We start from the raw sequence: 20,935 nt of genomic DNA, 5'->3' as shown, positions 1-20,935 counted from the left end.
GTCTGGGGGAAGGGTGAAGGCAGGAGTACGGAAGGGATGGAGGAATGCTGAAAGTCTGAGAGTGTGGATAAAAGAAGAGACAAGCAAATGGGAGGAGTTAGCTGCCAGTGACAGAAGGCAGCACAGACTGCACTAGGTACTCACAGTCAAAGCAATAGTTAGAGTTAGCAGGTACAAAAGACTGATTAGTTGATGACTAGGGAGTGTGAGGAGGTAGATGGGGAGAGAAAGACAGGAGGAAGTCAGGGGAAGAGGAAAAGGAGGGAGAGAAAGGACATTTAAGATACCAACAGAAAATTAAGCACTGTGAATTCATACAGAATATAATTCATTCATACATTCTGTATGAAAACTGTCATATAAGTGATTTAGTTAGCTAAATTCCTGAAAAATATAAAGGATTTGGTTAAGTACAAAGGAATACAAAGCTGATGCCATGTAAACAAAAATGAAGATTTAACAAAGACTGATATAAGACTAGAACCAAGACAGAGCAAAGATTTTTGCCAAGTAAAACAGTGGAAGGTAAGGTAAGAAACTCTTTTTTCAAGGGAAAATGAAAGATGATAAAAAAACTATTTTGTTTAAAAAAATTACATTATTTCCCTTTTTATGAAAATTAGAACAAAGTGTTTATGGAGGGAATAACACTATATAAGTTATTTTTAGCTTAATAAATCTAGAGGAAAATAATACCTAAGGCTACTGACCATTAGAAATATGCAGAGTCAAAGTGATCTAGACATGTATAAAAAACTACATACAAAATCACTGAGTGAGGAAAAAACTTTAATGTAGGCAGAATACAAAACCTTGCAAAAATAAGAAACCTGAAGTGTCATGGATTAGAGGGTAGACCATTACTTAGAATCTAGCAATTCTACTTATATTTCCTAGAGCAGTGCTCTTTTCAAATTGAAGATAATTCAGCTGGCTGATCACAGAATCAACTCGCTGGGGCATCATCAGCATTTTTAAACATAAGAATGCATCTCTATAAACCAAAGTTTAGTAAGGGCAAATACTGTCTCCTGAAACCTAGGTTTCAGGTGTGTGAGAGGAGAAGGGTTTCTGTGAGTCCATCTATATACATATGTGGCTACTATAAACTTCTTACTGTAAGTCACAGTTATAAGAAGTATTAAACTGACAACTATAGGAACACCACTGCCTTTGAACACCTCAGTTATTCACAGCACTGTGAATGAACAAACCAAAGCTATATGTGACAATAAAAACAAATCTTAAAAATAAAAGGTTTGACAGAGAAAAAAGTAAGAGAAGCATCCACAAAGTATGATGTCATTTTTATGTCATTTTCATAACTATAAAAATAGGGAAAACTAGACAATATATCACTAAGGAATACATTTTTTAATGATTTTTAAGAAGGAAATGGTAAGCACAAAATTCAAAATGGTGATTAGGTTTGGGGTGGGGACTGGACAGGGAAACCCACACAGCATGTTAAGCTGGATAGTCACAATTCTTCCACTGTAACAGTTCACAGCATATAGTGCTACACAAATTATTGGGGACATAAGTAATTCCTCATTTTAAAAGTTGAATTTATATCAAACATGAAGTGACTTGGGGCCTGAACTAGAATGTTGACAGTGAGAATGAAAACATGACTAGGAAGATTGATAGAGTTTTGTGGGTTTTTTCCTAAGATTTTATTTATTTATTTGACAGAGAAAGATCACAAGTAGGCAGAGAGGCAGGCAGAGAGAGAGAGAGAAGCAGGTTCCCCACTGAGCAAAGAGCCCGATGTGGGGCTCAATCCCAGGACCTGAAATCATGACCTGAGCTGAAGGAAAAGGCTTAACCCACTGAGCCACCCAGGCGTCCCAGAATGATAGAGTTTTAACAAAGGAAAATAGTCACTGAATAGTTCATCCTATTTTCTGTTATTTCTTTCATTAACTTCACATTTATATCCTCATTGATCATTTCTATATTAGACACTTACAGTTAAGAAAATTTTAGAAACTTGCCTGAGTTTATACAAGTAAAAACTACTACACACCAGAATTCAAAGCCAGAACTACTCTGTGTCCAAACCCCATATTCTCTTTATTGCTTATATAAATGGACTGGTAACTGGATATCAATAAATGCTCAAAATTTCAAAGATACCTGAGGTACTTCCTAGTCCAGCCTTTTTATTTTGTATGTAGAGACTAGACTACTGCCCTAAATACCCTATGATTTCAGCAGTTCTCAAGATGTTTTGTCTCAGGATGCTTTACACTCTTAAAAGTACTGAGGCTCCCCAAAACTTTTTATTTATATGAGATATAACTATTACTACTTACCATATTAGAGTAAGAAATTTTACAAATACTAATTAACTTTAAAACAACAAAAAGGATTACATTAATATGAACATTTCTTTTAAAAAGACTTTTTCAAAAAAAATAATGAGAAGAGTGCTAAAATTTCACATTTTTTGCAAATCTCAAAATTCTAGCTTAATAGATGATGGTTGCATTCTAATATCTGCTTTTATATTCTATCTGTTATTATATACTGTTTTGGTCTATGTATATGAAAAAAACCCACTTTCAAATAGATATGTAGCTGGGAAAGGAGTACCTCATACCTTCCTAAAAAGGTTTCCCAAGCTTCCAAGATTATACTTTTGTAATACTACTGCTCTCAATATTATACTCCTCTAGCCATTCTTCTGAAGGACTTGAACAAACAGAAGTGCATAGAGAAAGTTTTTTGTTTTTTGTTGTTTTTTTTTTTTTCAAAAAAAACATTTTGAAAATCTGAAAAATCTAATTTATACTGGCACTCTGCTAACCTAGAATTCCCCCACACAGATATGAAATCCAATCCAAATGTATATAAGACCCAAATTCAATCCTGTTCTTCTCATGATCATTTATAAAGAGGAAAACAATACTAGCAGAAAGTGGAGTTATGGACATTGGGGAGGGTATGTGTTACACTGAGTGCTGTGAAATGTGTAAGCCTGATAATACATTATATGTTAGTTAAAAAAAAAAAAAAAAAAGATCTGGGCACCAGCACAAACTAAATTAAGTTAGATAAGAGATTGCAAACAGTCTCTGTACAAAGTACCAAACAGTAAATATCTTAGAGTTCGAAGCCATACAGTCTCTGTTGCAAATACTGAATACCTGTGGCATGAAAGCAGCCAGAGGAAAATATATGAATAAATGGAGGTACTTATGTTTCAATAAAACTTTATTTACAAAAACACATTAGGCTAGATTTGACTCTCATGCCATATTTGCCTTAGACAAAACTGGTAAGCTCAAAAATGGAGTGATTAAAAGCCATTTTATAAAATCAAGTCTTTTTTTTAATTTAGCAATGGAAAGACTTGATTTTATAAATGGCTCTTACAAACATAAATTAGTAGTGGTATCTTCCAATCTAAGCTATCTTTGTAAATCCTTATGATAGTAACATACCTTCCTCTCATTAAGTAATGAGAAAGCAGAATAAATAACTCTTAAGTACATTCAAATAACTAAAAATTATTCAAACACCTAAAAATATATATTTAGGAAATAATATAGTCCAAAAGAATAGCAAAATATTTCAGAGAAATAACTATGATAGTCAATAAAACATTAAAAGATAAATCAAATGTATCATTTCTATTTTTTATTCCTTCTAGTCAATTTATAATTTATATAATTATATTCCTTCTGAATACAGGAAGAGCTGTTGAACAAGACACAAAGTACATAAACCATAAAAAAAATTAACAAATTTTATGCATTATTTGAAATGTAAAATTTCCTCAGAAGATACAAATATGAAACTCTAAAAATTAAGTCACTAAACCACAAACTGGCAGAAGATATTCATAAATAATAGAGCAAGCAAGAGATTAAGATAAGAATATATCTGTAAAGCTCCTATGACACAATAATATAAATTAAAATTATGGCAATTCAACATTTAAAATTTGTCAAATTTGCAAATTTTAAAACTTCAGCCAAACCAAGTAATGAAGTAATGCAAAGTAATGAGAACTTACACATCACCAGCAAACACAGAAATGGATATACTACTTGGGAAAAAATCTGCATTATTATCTAATGTTCAACACTTGCATCTCACAAGTCAGCAAGTCCACTTCTAGGAATATAGAAAGGGAAACTTCCAAATATATTCAAAATGTATCAAAAATACTCATTGACCGGTAAATGAATAAAGCCATGCCATGGAATACAACACAACTGAGAAAATGAACACAATTACATGGGTCAATGTGGATGAATCTCAAACAATGACAAGTAAAAACAGCAAGCTACAGAAAGTGTGTTTAATATGATACCAATTATACCAAGTATAAATATAAAAAGTAAGGGGCGCCTGGGTGGCTCAGTGGGTTAAAGCCTCTGCCTTCAGCTCAGGTCATGATCCCAGGGTCCCGGGATCGAGCCCCATATCCGGCTGTCTGCTCAGCAAGGAGCCTGCTTCCCTTCCTCTCTCTCTCTCTGCCTGTCTCTCTGCCAACTTGTGATCTCTGTCTGTCAAATAAATAAATAAAATCTTTAAAAAAAAAAAAAACAACATAAAAAATAAAATTCTTCAGTGTTTAGACATGTGTGTGTTGTAAAAAATATATATAAGAAACAGAAATAATGAAACATCCAAATTAAGGTTAGCGGGGAAGGAGAGAGGGGCTAACAATGACAGACAAAGCAACTGGGATGGAGAATCCAATATCATAAATACCGGTAGATATATTATTCTTTAAACCTTCTTGTGTATCTAGAGTATTTTGTAAACAATTTCAAACAAAAGCCATCCATAAATAACTAACTTACACTGGCTTAGGTTAAAAAAAAAAAAAAAAGACTAGCAGCTTCTTTCAAATCAATTTTTTAACTGACTGTAATGTGAGCAAAGATCAAACATTAGCCTGAGCTTTTCTATTTATTCAACCACCTTACATTATTAGAATAACACCTCATCTTTGACTATACTGCGCCACCTTGTGTTCAAAAGCTTCCAAGTACCCTAAAATTTAGAGAACCATATCTACAAAAATATATTTCTTTATGTTGTGGCATGAGGTTTCACTTTATTAAGGTAAGCATACATAAAAATAACATTTGAAAAACATATTTTGATTCTAAAAACATTGGAAAAACTTTCTGTCTAGAGATTCGCTTTTTTCAAAAGTTGTTCCTTTTACTGCGTTTTCAGAGAATAATGAGTAAAATCAAAATTATAGACATTTAAAACACTAAAATACATTTTCATTAAAAAAAAACTTACCTTTGAATGTGTGATTGATAAGGTGTCTACCCACACACGCCAGCCACCCCACTCATATTTGACTGCATGGTAAAGTAGGATTCTGAATATGGCATACACCATTTCTGTTATCTTTTGCTCATCAGAATTCTTAGGATTGAAATAGCAAAGAGAAAGCATCCACTCTTGCCATACAGAACACTGTAGCAAGCTCCTGAAAATTATAAAAGGATACTGAAGTACTGGGGGAAAAAAAAAACAAACTTATCCCTAAGAATTCTAAAAAGTAAAAATTTAAAACAAAATAACCCCAAAAAGGCACCTCTATGTATGATTTAAAACAATTAAAGACAGGGGTACTGAAAACTCAGTTTAAATGTATGCTACATTATCTATATACCTCTAATGAAAAAAGCATATGGAAAATTCATTTCACAGTATTTTTTAAAACAATCCTTATTAGAAAAAAATGGTTTCACTCAAACCTGGACTTGAATATGCAAATAATTGCTTTCTGATCCCACTCACCTTCTGTTTTCTCTACTGTTATTAAAAAGTTTAATCATGTCAGAAAGAAAGGCTCTGCGAACTTCCATGCTCTCTGGACACTGGGGAGAATTTCGAAGTAGGGTTGCAATTACTTTTAGTATCTCTGTAAGATAATTCATAAATTAATAAAAACCAAAATATCACAAAAAATTAATGATGAAATATCATTAATATATTTCTCTAGTTTCCCTGACATATATGTCTACTGAAAACATCCATTTTTGTTATTTAAAAAAAATCATCTGCAGAAAAGAGTAACAATACATTCATTAAAAGCATCCGTAAGAAAGGGAATTTATATTTTGTCATTACAAATGTATAAAAGTTGAATTTTACATTAAATCAAATTAAATTTAAAATGAATTAAATAATAGTAAAACTACTGACAACTCTATCTCTGCCAAACAGTAAAGTTGATCTTAAAAAAAAAAAAAAAAAAAAAAAGCTATAATCAGAATCTCAGAAAAAACTCCGCTTCTTCAACAAAATTCCTGGTATGCATATAGCCTTTCCTTTATCATGAAATTTAAAAGTTATCAAGATTTTCTTCCAGAAGTTCAAAATTAAAATTAGATTAAAAACTCAACAGAAATTAAAACCTATTCAACACCCCAAATAAATACAAATGAAACTGCTACTGTAATGGTCTTAAATATAACACTGTATAAATTTCTAATACTTAGCTTTAAGGAAAAAAAAATTCTTTAAAATATATACTTAAATACAGAACTTTAAAGAAACAAGAACAGCTATAACCCTAAATCTAAAGTTAAATAAGTTTTTACCCAATTACATTCAGAACTTCTAAATTAGCCTTTTGCCAAGGTTCTTTGGTGATTCTGAAGCAATAAGTACAAAACAGTAAGTATGAAGCTACTTTATCAATAAATACAATGAAAGACATTTGGGGAGTAATTTCTTAATTCTTCTAATGACAAACTAAAACTTCTCTACCTGAACAATGAAAACCATGATGACGATAATCATAATAATGATAACGATGATGAGACTAACGACTAATTTCAAGAAATATGCTATTTTGAGCCACTGTTTTAAGAAAATACAGGTATTAACCCATATACAGTGATGGGTAAATACTATTATTATCCCCATTTTAGAGATAAGAAAAGTGAGGCACACAGAAATTAAATAATTTATCCAAAGTGACAGACAAGATAAAAAGCCAGGCAGCTTATGTTTTTAAACACCATACTCTATGGTATGTCTTTTCTGAGACAGTGTATTACCTATATTATTCTATATGTATACTCTATAATTATATTCTAATATATTCTATTTAGTATATATTCTTAATTTAATATATCCTAAATATATTAATATTCTAAATATATTAATATATCCTAAATATATTAATATTCTAAATATATTAATATATCCTAAATATATTAATATTAATATATTAATATTCTAAAGATATGTTATTAGTATACTGTAATATTATATATTCTAAATATTCTTTTTTTTTTAAAAGACCCATTTCCCATTTTTTCTAAGATTTTATTTATTTATTTGGCAGAGAGAGATCACAAGCAGGCAGAGAGGCAGGCAGAGAGAGAGAGAAGGAAGCAGGCTCCCGGCTGAGCAGAGAGCCCGATGTGGGGCTCAATCCCAGGATCCTGGGATCATGACCTGAGCTGAAGGCAGCGGCTTAACCCACTGAGCCACCCAGGCGCCCCTATATTCTAAATATTCTAAGTATATTCTAAATATTTAGATAATATAGTCTAATATTTCAATATACTTTAAAATTATTCTAAATATTCTTTATTTAGATATATTCTAAATATTCTAAATATATTTTAAAATTCTTACTTTAATAACCCATCTTCCCCATAATCACATAAAATATATTTTATATTTATATATATTCTATATAATATATTCTAAATATATTATATAATATATAATTATATATTTAATTTAATTATAATATAATTATAATTATACTATATAATAATATAATATAATATAGAATATAATATAATATATTCTAAAATCCTTTTATATTATAAATATATATATTTTAAATATATTCTAATTCTACATATTAGATAATATATTCTAAAATTCTTACTTCAATAAGCCATCTTCCCCATAATCACATAAAATATATTTTACACTTATATACAGTCAAGGTTTTCTTTTTTTAACTCTCTAAAATAATGACATCAAGTCTCCCTGAAGGCTGAAGAAAATTAGGCTTCAGAAATGTGTTTTTAAAACGAGTACTAAAAGAGAGTACCACAAACACAATTCACCATCCAAAAGGTAAATAAATTTTAAAACTCTACGAACCAGTTATTTTAATGTCAATAATCTTAAAAAGATGAAAAATGTACACTTTGTATAAGTGCTTAAGAAATCTAAATATCAAAGAAAAGACTGTTAGACAAGACTAAGTTCATAAACAATAAAGAAAGCAGATATTTTTCAATTCCAAATGTGGTATTCTTAACTTGACAATAATTTGAGATGAAAGCTACATCCATGGTTCATGTAATTTGGCCTGACATCACTAAACAGTACAATAAAAACTTTACTGAAAATCTGAACATACATGAAATCAGTATCTTACACATACAATTCTTCAAAACCTCTATATAAACATTTCTATATAACCTAAGGTCAATTTGAATTTATACTCAACATTAACCAACGATAAAATTAGTATTATTTCATTGCCTATAATGAACCATTCTTTGAACGGTATGTTTTCAATAGTATCACCTTTGGGTTTTTCCCAGTGACTTTCTTTTTATTAGCCAAAAGTAGTTATTAAGAGTATTTTAAAAAGAGAGGAGAAATGAGTGAAGTACTGAAAGGATACAAACTTCCAGTCATAACGTGGGTAAGTTCTAGGGATCTAATGTACAATATGGTGACCATACTTAACAATACTGTATTGTATAATGGAAAGTTACTAAGAAAACAGATCTTAAATGTCCTCAGCACACATACACACAAAAAATTCTAACTTTGCAGTGATGGATGTGTTAACTAATCTTACTGTCTAATCATTTCACAATGTATAGATAAATCAGACATGAGGCTGTAAATCTTAAACTTATACAGTATTATATGTCAATTATACTCCATAAAGCTGGAGAAAACAAAAACAAACAAAAATAAAAGTAAATAAAGTACATACGAGGATTTTGAATCTTTACTGAAGAATCAGGATCTGGATGCTGTTTGTGTATCACTTGAGTACAAATATGCTCTATAAGAATCTACAGAAGTAAAACAATAGATTATATTAGCATAATCACTGTACTACCATGGCTATTAATGAACTTTAAGTACAGTACTAATCAATATTAAGTATACAATACAATGCTATCATGGTAAATATCTTCTGCATTATATAAAATAAATAATTTCAACATTATGACTCTATTTTTACTTAATTACAAAACGAGACATCAAATAGTCAATACGATGGAAGAAATACTTAACAGAGATGGTTTAATAATTCATAATTAATAGATTTAAGATGCAGCCACATCTTCATATAACTAACTTCAAAATTGTGTAGCAAACCTAAATTATCTTATTTCATCAATTAAATTATACAGGCACTCTCAAAATAAGAAATTAGTAAAATTAAATTCTATATATTTCCTACCTCAAACAAAACATTGTATGTGGTCATTGTGATTAAATTTGTCTGAAGCATGAGTCTTTCTGCTAGCAATGAAAATAATCCATGTCCAAGCATAACTTCAGCTTTTCTTCTACAATTTCATAAAAAGAAATAACCAAATGCAGAATATGATTATCCACTATTTAGAATGCAAGTTGGATGAAGACAGAAAAATGTTTTTCACATCATCAACAAATTCCAACTCAATAACTCCAAATTTTCTTCAACCTAAAATTCGTAAGGTCACAAAATCTTTAAGGAGAGAAATGCAAACTACAGGGTAAGCACAGCTACAGTTTAAAAAAAAAAAAAATACAAGACTGGCTATGTTCACAGCATAGCAAAAATCTCCACGAAAATCTCCAGAGCAATTATTTATTAACTAGTTTCTACTCTCCATCAGCATTAAGCTGAGCTCTACTATGGATGATCATCTAAAACCCAGTAAGTCATTAAGAAGAAAAACAATTTGGAGGAAAAGGTAGAAAAAAATGAAAGAGAATTAGAAAATGAATACTGAGAAGATAAATACACAAAAATCAAACTTCCAAGCAAAAATTTATGAACTAAAGTATCATAAACTTTAACTCTACCCTAGGATTCATCAATTTTTTTCTGTAAGTGGCTGGAGAGTAAATACTGTAGCCTTTGTAGACCATATGGTCTCTGTAGCAACAACTCAACACTGCTGTTGTAATCTGAAAACAGTGACAGATAATAAGCAAATAAATGACTGTGGGTACGTTCCAACAAAACTTTATTTACAGGAAGCCAACAGGATCCACATAAAGACCACCCTTTGCCAACACTTCTCTATTGCCACACTTAGTTTTTATAATAAACCAACCCTGGGAATAAGGAATAACAGGTAGGATATGCAAAGCTAAGAAAAAAAAAAAGAAGTTTTAGTTTTGAATTATCTTTATAGCACAACATATTATGACAAACATTGAAGTTAAAATGTCAGATAAAGCAAATGATAATCAACCCACGTGAGATGAAGTCTTCATCATTTCTAAAATTTCATTTATACAAATGTATTCTTATAATGAACAAGAAACAAAAGGAAAATTTAAATTTTACATAAAACAAAGTGATTTGTTTCCACTTTGTTTTTAATACATAGAAATGGGATTATATTTATATAGATTTTATAAATAAAAATAAAAGAGGAACTAGAGAAATCACAGAACACAAATACTATTCCAAAGATTTATTAAAAAAAAAAAGTAATATACCACAGCCCATTTTAGATTTAATTATATACTCACTTTGGTGCCAGGTGCTTTAAAAAATAGCCCATTGCCTTGAGAGCTTGTACTCTGATTCCTTCACTTGTTGATGCCATAAGTTTATAGATGACACTGAAGCAATTAAAATTAAAAACAAATTGATAAGTATATTTTCCAAAACTAAAGATTTAAAACATGTAGGTATATATGTGCATTTTAACATATTCATGATTATAAACTTACTTTCAACTAAGATGTAAGTGAATATACATCCCTGACATTTAAAAACTTGCTTATCAACTATATGCTGTCTTCAAGAAACCCACCTTATATATGAAGACACATACAGATTAGAAGTAAATGAATGGAGAAAAATATAACATGCTAACACTAACCAAAAGAAAAGAACAGTTACATTAATTTCAGAGAAAGCAGACTTTAAAGTAAGGTATCAGAGATAAGAAGGGCACTGCTTATGATAAAGGGGGTCAATTCTCCATTAAGACATAATAGTCTGTAACATGTATGTACCCAACAATAGAATATGAAACAATATGGTATAAAAACTGATAGACCTACAAGGAGAAATAATAGATGAATACACGAACTCTACTTGAAGACTTTAAAATTCCTGTCAGAAACAGATCCACTAGGCAGAATATCAGTAAGGACATAACTGAACCAAACAATACCATCAACTGACTGTCCTTAATTGACACCTATTGACTATGTCATTCAGTAAAAGCGGAATACACATTTTGCTTAAGTTAACACATAACATTCACCAAGTAGACCACATTCAAGGCTATAAAACATACCTAAACAAACGTAAAGATTAAAAATCATATATTGTTTGCTCCCAGACAACAATGGGATAAAACTAGAAATCCGTAATAAAAAGTAGCTCCAAAATTCCATATTTGGATATTAAACAACACACTAAAAACACACCACCACACAGTAACACCACACTAAAAATAACATGCAGATCAAAGAAGAAACTTTAATAAAACATAAATATATATGAAACTAAATGAAAATACAACTTATAAAAATTTGTGAAATCCAGCAAAAGCAATGCTTACAAGGAAATTTAGAGCACTGAATGCATATACTAGAAAAGGACTTAAGTCACTAATCATGCTTCCTAGGAAACTAAAAAAAGAAGAGAATATTCAATCCAAAGTAAGCAGAGGAAAATATAAATAAGTATTAAGGTGGAAAACAACAAAAATGAAAATAGGAAATAAAGAGAAAATTAACATAACCAAAAGCTGCTTTGAAAAGAACCATAAAATAGATAAGCTTCTAGCCAGCCTAACTATAACATAAACAGAGAACACCATTTACTACCTTCAGAAATGAAAGAGAAAACATCACTATAGATCCCGTGAACATAAAAAGGATAATGGAATACTATGAGTAACTACGCCCACAAATTATATAACCACATGAAATGGACCAATTCATTAAAAGAGACACTCTGCCAAAACTCACAAAAGAATAACTGATGATCCAGAAAGGTTTATAACTACTAAAGATAATGAATCAATAAATAATAACCTATCAAAACAGAAAATGTCAAACCCAGAGAGTTTTATTGGTGAATTTTACTGAAAATTTAAGGAAAAACTGTAGCAGTTCTCTACAATTTCCTTCAGAGGATAGAAGCAGAAGGGAAATCTTGTAAATCATTCTGTGAGCCAACATTATCCAAAGCCAAAGTAAAAGAATGAAAGACATTACAAGAAAACTACAGATCAAAATACCTCATTAACAAAGATGAAAAAATCCTCAAGAAAATATTAACTGATTCAATGAAATAAATAAATATATGAAATTATATGCCAAAACTAAGTGAAATTTATCCCAGGGATGCAAGGCTGGTTCGCCATTTGCTAATCAATTAGTATAACCTATCATAAGATCAATTAAAGTATTCTCTAGATAAGAAAGTTACTGATATCAGTAGATGCAGAAAAAACATTTGACATAATCTAACATCCACTCATGTTAAAAACTCTAAATAAACTAGGAATAGAGGGGAATCTTTCTCAAGTTCATAAGGACTACCCAAAAAAAAAAACCCTACAGCTAATGTATTTAATAGGGAAAAAGTCTAAGGAGTCCCACTAAAATCAGGTACAAGGCAAGGATGTCCTCTCTACCACTCCTTTGCAGCATTGTAGTAGAAATTCTTGCTAATGCAGTGAGGCACGAAAAGGAAATAAATGGTATACAGATTGTGAAGGTACACATAAAACTGTCTTTGTTCACAGGTGACATGATCATCAATGAAGAAAATCTAGAACCAACCAAAAAAATCCTGGAATTAATAAGCGAGTACACCAAGGCTGGAGAATACAGTTAACATACAAAAGTCAACTCCTAGGGCGCCTGGGTGGCTCAGTGGGTTGAGCCGCTGCCTTCGGCTCAGGTCATGATCTCAGGGTCCTGGGATTGAGGCCCGCATCCGGCTCTCTGCTCAGCAGGGAGCCTGCTTCCTCCTCTCTCTCTGCCTGCCTCTCTGCCTGCTTGTGATCTCTCTCTGTCAAATAAATAAATAAAATCTTAAAAAAAAAAAAAAAAGTCAACTCCTTTCCTGTACACCAATAATAATCAAGTGGAATAGGACATTAAAAACACAATACCATTTACAGTATCACCCCCCCAAATGTGTACAAGATCTACATGAGGAATACTATAAAACAGATGCATAAAACCAAAGAAGAGCTAAGTCAATGGAGAGTAAATCCATATTCATAAATAGGAAGACTCAATATTCTCAAGATCTCAGTTCTTTCCAACTTCATCTATAGATTGAATACAATTCCAATCAAAATCCCAAAAAGTTATTTTATAGCTATCAAGAAACTATGCTAAAGTTTATATTGAGAGGCAAAAGCCCAGGACAGCCAACACAATTACTGATGGAGAAGAGCAAAGTTGGAAAATCAATGCTACCTGATTTCAAGACATATTATAAAGGTAGAGAAATCAAAACAGTATGGTATTGGCAAAAGAATACATGAAAAAAATCAAAAGAACAAAATAGAGCCTAAAAATAGACCAACATAAATGTGGTCAACTTCTCATTGACCAAAGAAGGGCAAAAGCAGTACAACGGACAAAAGACATGCTTTCAACAAATGATGCTGGAACAAGTAGATATTCACATTCAAATAGTAGACATAAAAATAAACTACAACATGGACCAAAATGTAAAAGACAAAACTATAAAACTCCTAGGAGACAAGAAAAAACATAGATGGCCTTGGGTATGGTGACACAAGATACAAAACCAAAGACACAGTCCACAAAGAAATAATTGATAAACTGGACTTCATTAAAATTAAAAACTTCTGCTCTGCAAAAAACTGTATCAAGAGAATTAGAAGGCAAGACAGACTGGGAGAAAATATTTACAGAACACACATCTGATAAAGAACTGTTATGCATGGGATGCCTGGGTGGCTCAGTAGGTAAAGCATCTGCCTTCAACTCAGGTCATGACCCCCAGTTTCCTGGGATCGAGCCCCACATCAGGCTCCCTGCTCAGCAGGGTGTCTGCTTTTCCCTCTCCCTGCCACTCCCCTGCCTGTGCTATCTCTCTCTCACGATCTCTCTCTCCAGGTCAAATAAATAAATAAAATATTAAAAAAATAGAAACGGTTATCCAAAATATACACAGAACTCTAAAAACTCAAAAGTAAAAAATTTTTAAAAACCTATTTTTAAATGAGCCAAAGAAATTAACATACCCTTACCAAAGAAGATACATGGATGGAAAATAAGCATATGAAAAGATGCTCCACATTATATGTCATCAGAGAAATACAAATTAAAATGAGAATGAGATACCACTACATACCTATGACAATGGACAAAACCTAGAACACCAAGACCACCAAATGCTGGTGAAAGAAAGTTTGAGAGAGTTTCAGTTTCAGAGTTTCTTACAAAACTAAACACACTTTTACCATAGAATCAGCAACTGTGCTCTTTGTTATTTACTCTAAGAAGCTGAAAATATGTCCATACAAAAACCTGCACATGCATGTTTACAGCACCTTTACTCATGACTGCCAAAATCTGCAAGCAACCAAGATGTCCTTTAGTAAGTTAATGGATAAACTATGAACATCTAAACAATGGAATATTATTCAGCACTAAAAAATGAACTACCAAGCCATGAAAAGACATGGAGGAATCTTAAATGCATATTACTAAGGGAAAGAAGCCAGTGTGAAAAGGCTGTATCTGCATGATTCTAACACATGACATTCTGGAAAAGGGAAAACTAAGGAATTAGTAAAAAGATCTGTAGGGGGCAGAGCTTGGGGGTGGGTGGAAAAGGGATGAACAAGCAGAGGATTTTTAGAGCAATGGAAGTACTCTATATAACAACCTGATGATGAATACATGCCATCATACAAGTGTCCAAATCCACAGAATGTACAATACCAAGAGTGAATGATAATGTGAATATGGACTCTGGATGATTATCATGTGTAAATGTAGGTTCATCAACTCTACCATTCTGGTGGGTATGCTGATAATTAAGGAGGGTATACATGTGTGGGGACAGGGGTTGTAATATGGGAAATGTCTATACCTCCCTCTAAATTTTGTAACATAAAACACTTCCTTAAAAAAGCCTTTAAAATTTTATGGGACGCCTGGGTGGCGCAGTTGGTTGGACGACTGCCTCCGGCTCAGGGCGTGATCCTGGAGTCCCGGGATCGAGTCCCACATCAGGCTCCCAGCTCCATGGGAAGTCTGCTTCGCTCTCTGACCTTCTCCTCACTCATGCTCTCTCTCACTGTCTATCTCTCTCAAGTAAATAAATAAAATCTTTAAAAAAAAAAAAAAAAAGCCTTTAAAATTTTTGCTTAAATCTCACTAGTTATTGTTCCTTTTAATGAAGACCAAAAAATGATAACAAGTTAAAATACTTAGAAAATAATGGTAGTGGCAACAGGCTTTTAAAAAGACCCTTAAAAAGACACTGTCTCAACTGTGGTGATAGCACCAGCCAGCTCTCTGTACATTTGCTAGCTTGTAGTTTTCTAAGTAAACTTCTTATTTTTAGAAAGTGGAGGTCTGGTTTGTAACTTTCCTTGTACTTAATTGGGTAAAAGTCTTTTCCACAAACCACCATCTATTTTGTGAACTTTGTTAGTCATCTTTTATTTGGTAAATTATGAACTGGTGTAAATTTGTACAGTTCATGTATATTGATTGTGGCAAAGTTGTACAGATTTCTATATTTTGGATGAGAAATTTTTCTTCTCTCTATAATAAATTGTTTCTTATCTTGGCATTTATTTTTTTTTAAAGATTTTATTTATTTGATAGACAGAGACCACAAGTAGGCAGAAAGGCAGGCAGAGAGAGAGGAGGAAGCAGGCTCCCTGCCGAGCAGAGAGTCCCATGCGGGCCTCGAACCCAGCACCCTGGGATCATGTCCTGAGCTGAAGGCAGCGGCTTAACCCACTGAGCCACCCAGGCGCCCTTATCTTGGCATTTAAAAAAAAAAAGAAAATAATGGTAGTTTATACTGTACTCATAAATGTATTTATGCAAACTATTTGGCATAAAACTGGCTCTGAGTCACTATTTTTCCTCTACCACAGGTTTAACAATGCCCTTTGGAAGCTACCACATTTATTTTAAAATCAGTACAAAGAAACCATTGCTTAATGCTAAAACATATTTAAATCTGTGAATAATTCTTATCATTAAAAGCAAGAGAACAGGATAATGAATACTAATGACAACAGGTAATGAATAATAATCAAAAAATAATTAAAAAGCGAAAAGGTTAAAACATAAATGATATCTAAAAATATATTTCAGGGGTGCCTGGGTGGCTCAGTGGGTTAAGCCTCTGCCTTCAGCTCAGGTCATGATCTCAGGGTCCTGGGATCGAGCCCCGCATCGGGCTCTCTGCTCAGCAAGGAGCCTGCTTCCCCCTCTCTCTCTGCCTGCTTCTGCCTACTTGTGATCTCCCCATCAAATAAATAAATAAAATCTTTAAAAATAAAAAGGATAAATTTCACATTCAATTCTCAAAATTTACATAGTGATCTATTTTAATTTTTAAAACCATCTCCAAGGGCATTCAGCCAGAGACCACCGATTTGAGTATAAACAAAGTATAGCAAAATTTGAGTATCATAAACAATTACATAAAAAATGTTCAATTTACTTCATTATATTGTTTTTTTCCTCATAAACACTTAGAAAAAAAGTGCTCCATATCACTCGGCATCAGGGAAATACAAATCAAAACCACAATGAGATATCACTTCACACCAGTCAGAATGGCTAAAATCAACAAGTCAGGAAATGACAGATGCTGGCGAGGATGCGGAGAAAAGGGAACCCTCCTACACTGTTGGTGGGAATGCAAGCTGGTGCAACCACTCTGGAAAACAGCATGGAGGGTCCTCAAAATGTTGAAAATAGAACTGCCCTATGACCCAGCAATTGCACTACTGGGAATTTACCCTAAAGATAAAAACGTAGTGATCCAAAGGGGCACATGCACCTGAATGTTTATAGCAGCAATGTCCACAATAGCCAAACTATGGAAAGAACCTAGATGTCCATCAACATATGAATGGATCAAGAAGATGTGGTATATATACACAATGGAATACTATGCAGCCATAAAAAGAAACGAAATCTTGCCATTTGCAACAACATGGATGGAACTAGAGCGTATCATGCTTAGCGAAATAAGTCAAGCGGAGAAAGACAACTATCATATGATCTCCCTGATATGAGGAAGTGGTGATGCAACATGAGGGCTTAAGTGGGTAGGAGAAGAATCCATGAAACAAGATGGGATAGGGAGGGAGACAAACCATAAGTGACTCTTAATCTCACGAAAAATCAGAAACTTTTATGATTATTTTAAAAATACTAAGATTTTCAAGTATCCTCCTAGATAAAAATCTTAATGCTTAATAATTAAGTCTGAAAAAAATAATTATGAAAAAAAACTAAAGGCCTTGATCCTCTAGTGGCTGACAGAAGAGGAAATACATAAAAATAAGGTTGATTCCTATTAAAATATTAATTAAAATATCTAGGTCCATAATACATTGTAATCTTATAAAATGATATGTGAAACTAGTCATTTCTAAAACAAATCATACTATCAAAACTGTAACATTTGATCATTAGTACAATACTGATAAGTTTTTTTCCTTCGTGATTTAAATTTAGTAAAATAAAAATTAAATTGTCTGTAAAAGAAATATTAACATAACTTTAATACTGGTTTAAAAAACACAACACTCTAAGACATTTTAACATAGAATGACTTAATCTATGCTTGCTGTAGTTTAACTTAACAAATAATCTTTGGTTGAAATCACAATGATTTCACCAAAAGACGAACTAATTATTTTCAAAAAATGTTTTATTAACAATGAAAAGACCGAAATGACTACAATTGGATCTATACACCTCATATTTGTGCTATCATAATTTTTTTTCCCAATTTATTTATTTTCAGAAAAACAGTATTCATTATTTTTTCACCACACCCAGTGCTCCATGCAAGCTGTGCCCTCTATAATACCCACCACCTGGTACCCCAACCTCCCACCCACGCGCCACTTCAAACCCCTCAGATTGTTTTTCAGAGTCCATAGTCTCTCATGGTTCATCTCCCCTTCCAATTTACCCAAAAGCACATACCCTCCCCAATGTCCATAACCCTACCCCCCTTCTCCCAACTCCCCTCCCCCCAGCAACCCACAGTTTGTTTGGTGAGATTAAGAGTCACTTATGGTTTGTCTCCCTCCCTATCCCATCTTGTTTCATGGATTCTTCTCCTACCCACTTAAGCCCCCATGTTGCGTCACCACTTCCTCATATCAGGGAGATCATATGATAGTTGTCTTTCTCCGCTTGACTTATTTCGCTAAGCATGATACGCTCTAGTTCCATCTGTGCTATCATAATTTTTAAGTGTTGAATATTTCTCACTAAAGCTGAATCCAATTAGTTTATCAACTAAACATAACCACTAAATTCCATAAAACCAAGTGAGCATATTCCACTTTTTGACCAAAGTTGAGTCCCAATTTAACACAAAAAACATTTCTCCCATTAGAGCAGAAAAATCCTGTACTGCTTCAATGACACATATATTTTTATAGCTATAAAAAATTTATAAATATATATACATTTCTCTATTGGGAATAGAAAAAAGTATATGAAAGATATTAGGAGTAATCTGTAAGAGGCACTATTAAAAATTGGGACATGTTTTCATATAATCTATTTTACTATGACTATACATACAAAGAAAATTTATGGACATTCTAATATATATATTTTTCTGAACTGAAAAAAAATTTTTTTAAAGATTTTATTTATTTATTTGACAGACAGAAATCACAAGTAGATGGAGAGGCAGGCAGAGAGAGAGCGAGGGAAGCAGGCTCCCCGCCGAGCAGAGAGCCCGATGCGGGACTCGATCCCAGGACCCTGAGATCATGACCTGAGCCGAAGGCAGCGGCTTAACCCACTGAGCCACCCAGGCGCCCCTGAACTGAAAAATATTACGGCATGCGTATTACAGCATTTGCAAATAAGAAAATATTCAGGTAACAGAAATACCAAAAAGAGACATTTGAAAAGTAACATTATTTCAATCAGTTCACAGACATGAAAATACATTATTTCAATCAGTTCACAGACATGAAAAGTAACATTATTTCAATCAGTTCAGTCTAAAGACATGATAAAAGCTTATTAGACTCCAAAAATTAAAAATTTAATACTTAAAATTTAAGCAAGACCCAGGGTGTGACTGATACTGCATCAGGAAACATAGTCAATTCTAAGGAAAAATAAGTGCCCCAAGATATCGGAGATAATGTCTACATTATGTGATGGTGGGAAAGAGTTTATATTTATCAAGTACATGAGAAAATTTCCATCATTTAATGGACACCAAATTGCCACTTAAAATCTGTAAAAGTTATTGACTTCTATGATACAGTTTGGTATTCCTATTTCCTGGCACCAGGAAAGACTATCCCCTCCTCAAAATTTCTCCATGTTTTTCAGTTTGAGCCTATGTTACACTCCACTTGACTTTCAGTTAGTATGAAAGTTTCACTAAATATATACTTGTGCTCTTTTCATGTTGGCCTTTAAAAATTATGGTAATAATTTTAGGTAGCAGTGTAACCATAAACAGATAATGAAATTATGCATCAATGCTCCATTTGGATTCTCTGTTTCTTTAACTCAAGAAAGAAATCAAGAAGGAAGAAAAACAGATGGAAAGCATGACAGAATGACAAGACAAGCAGACAGGCAGAAAAGGAGAAAGACCTAAAGAAAGAAAATTTACAGTTCAGAAAATCTCATACTGAATTTCTAGAGCCAAAAAAGATTTCCATAGATCTCCAATTAGATTTAAAAGAACTACCTACCCACCATTCCCAAGTTATTTTTATTCTATATAATATAAATATTCAATAAACCTCTTTATCCAGTGTTTTTTTAAAAAATGAGTGAATTATTCACATTTCCATATATTCATGCACATTACAGATTTTTCATTTATTCACCATAAGTAAAAAACTGAAAAGGTACCAAAATTTAAAGCATACTATTAAAGAAAAAAAAAAAAACCAGCAAGAATGACTTCCACTAATGCCAATGTGGAAGTCAGCATTTCCCTCCACACACACAAAAAAAGACATAAATAAAATTAAACAAACTTTTCACATGTAACCTTTAAATTAGCAAAACAAAACATTAAGAGGCATTTATTACTAAGACATTAGTACACACTAAGTTATGAAAATTAAGAGTCCATGGCCTTGTTGATAGTGCTAATGCCCAAACAACCGTCTCAGCTGAGAAAGAAAGGGAAAGAAAACAGAGAAGAAATTAAAAAATAAATAAAAAACAAACTGAGAAACCAGATGCTGCATACCATGGAGTAAACAAATTCTGGACATTAGACAAGGCAATTATTAAAACAAATGAAAAACCAATAACCCATGGAATGCCCGGCTATCTCAGTCAGTAGATCATGAAACTCTTGATCTTAGGGTTGTGAGTTCAAACCCCAAGTTGAGTATAAAGATTATTTAAAAATGAAATCTTTTAAAAAAAGAAAACCAACAGGGCACCTGGACGGTACAGCTGTTAAGCCTCTGACTCGGTTTTAGCTCAGGTGGTGACCTCAGAGTCACGA

The 20,935-nt window shown here is 32.5% G+C and overlaps 1 protein-coding gene across 3 annotated transcripts in view; it reads right to left on the bottom strand.

Annotated features, from left to right (window-relative positions):
• LRBA (LPS responsive beige-like anchor protein) overlaps window positions 1-20,935 on the bottom strand; it is a 731,946-nt gene that overhangs the window by 569,314 nt on the left and 141,697 nt on the right. For all 3 annotated transcript variants that reach the window (XM_044224882.1, XM_044224884.1, XM_044224883.1), the window contains exons 18-22: window positions 10,738-10,830; window positions 9,449-9,557; window positions 8,972-9,053; window positions 5,782-5,905; window positions 5,275-5,467 (exon numbers count right to left, since the gene is read on the bottom strand). In XM_044224882.1, coding sequence (XP_044080817.1) covers window positions 5,275-5,467; window positions 5,782-5,905; window positions 8,972-9,053; window positions 9,449-9,557; window positions 10,738-10,830 — 601 coding nt within the window. The remainder of the gene's footprint in view (window positions 1-5,274; window positions 5,468-5,781; window positions 5,906-8,971; window positions 9,054-9,448; window positions 9,558-10,737; window positions 10,831-20,935) is intronic.

Source organism: Neovison vison, chromosome 11, assembly GCF_020171115.1.
Source record: "Neovison vison isolate M4711 chromosome 11, ASM_NN_V1, whole genome shotgun sequence".
Taxonomy (NCBI): Eukaryota; Metazoa; Chordata; class Mammalia; order Carnivora; family Mustelidae; genus Neogale; species Neogale vison.
The sequence above is the reverse complement of the archived record's forward strand: the minus strand, read 5'-3'. Positions and strand labels throughout refer to the sequence as shown.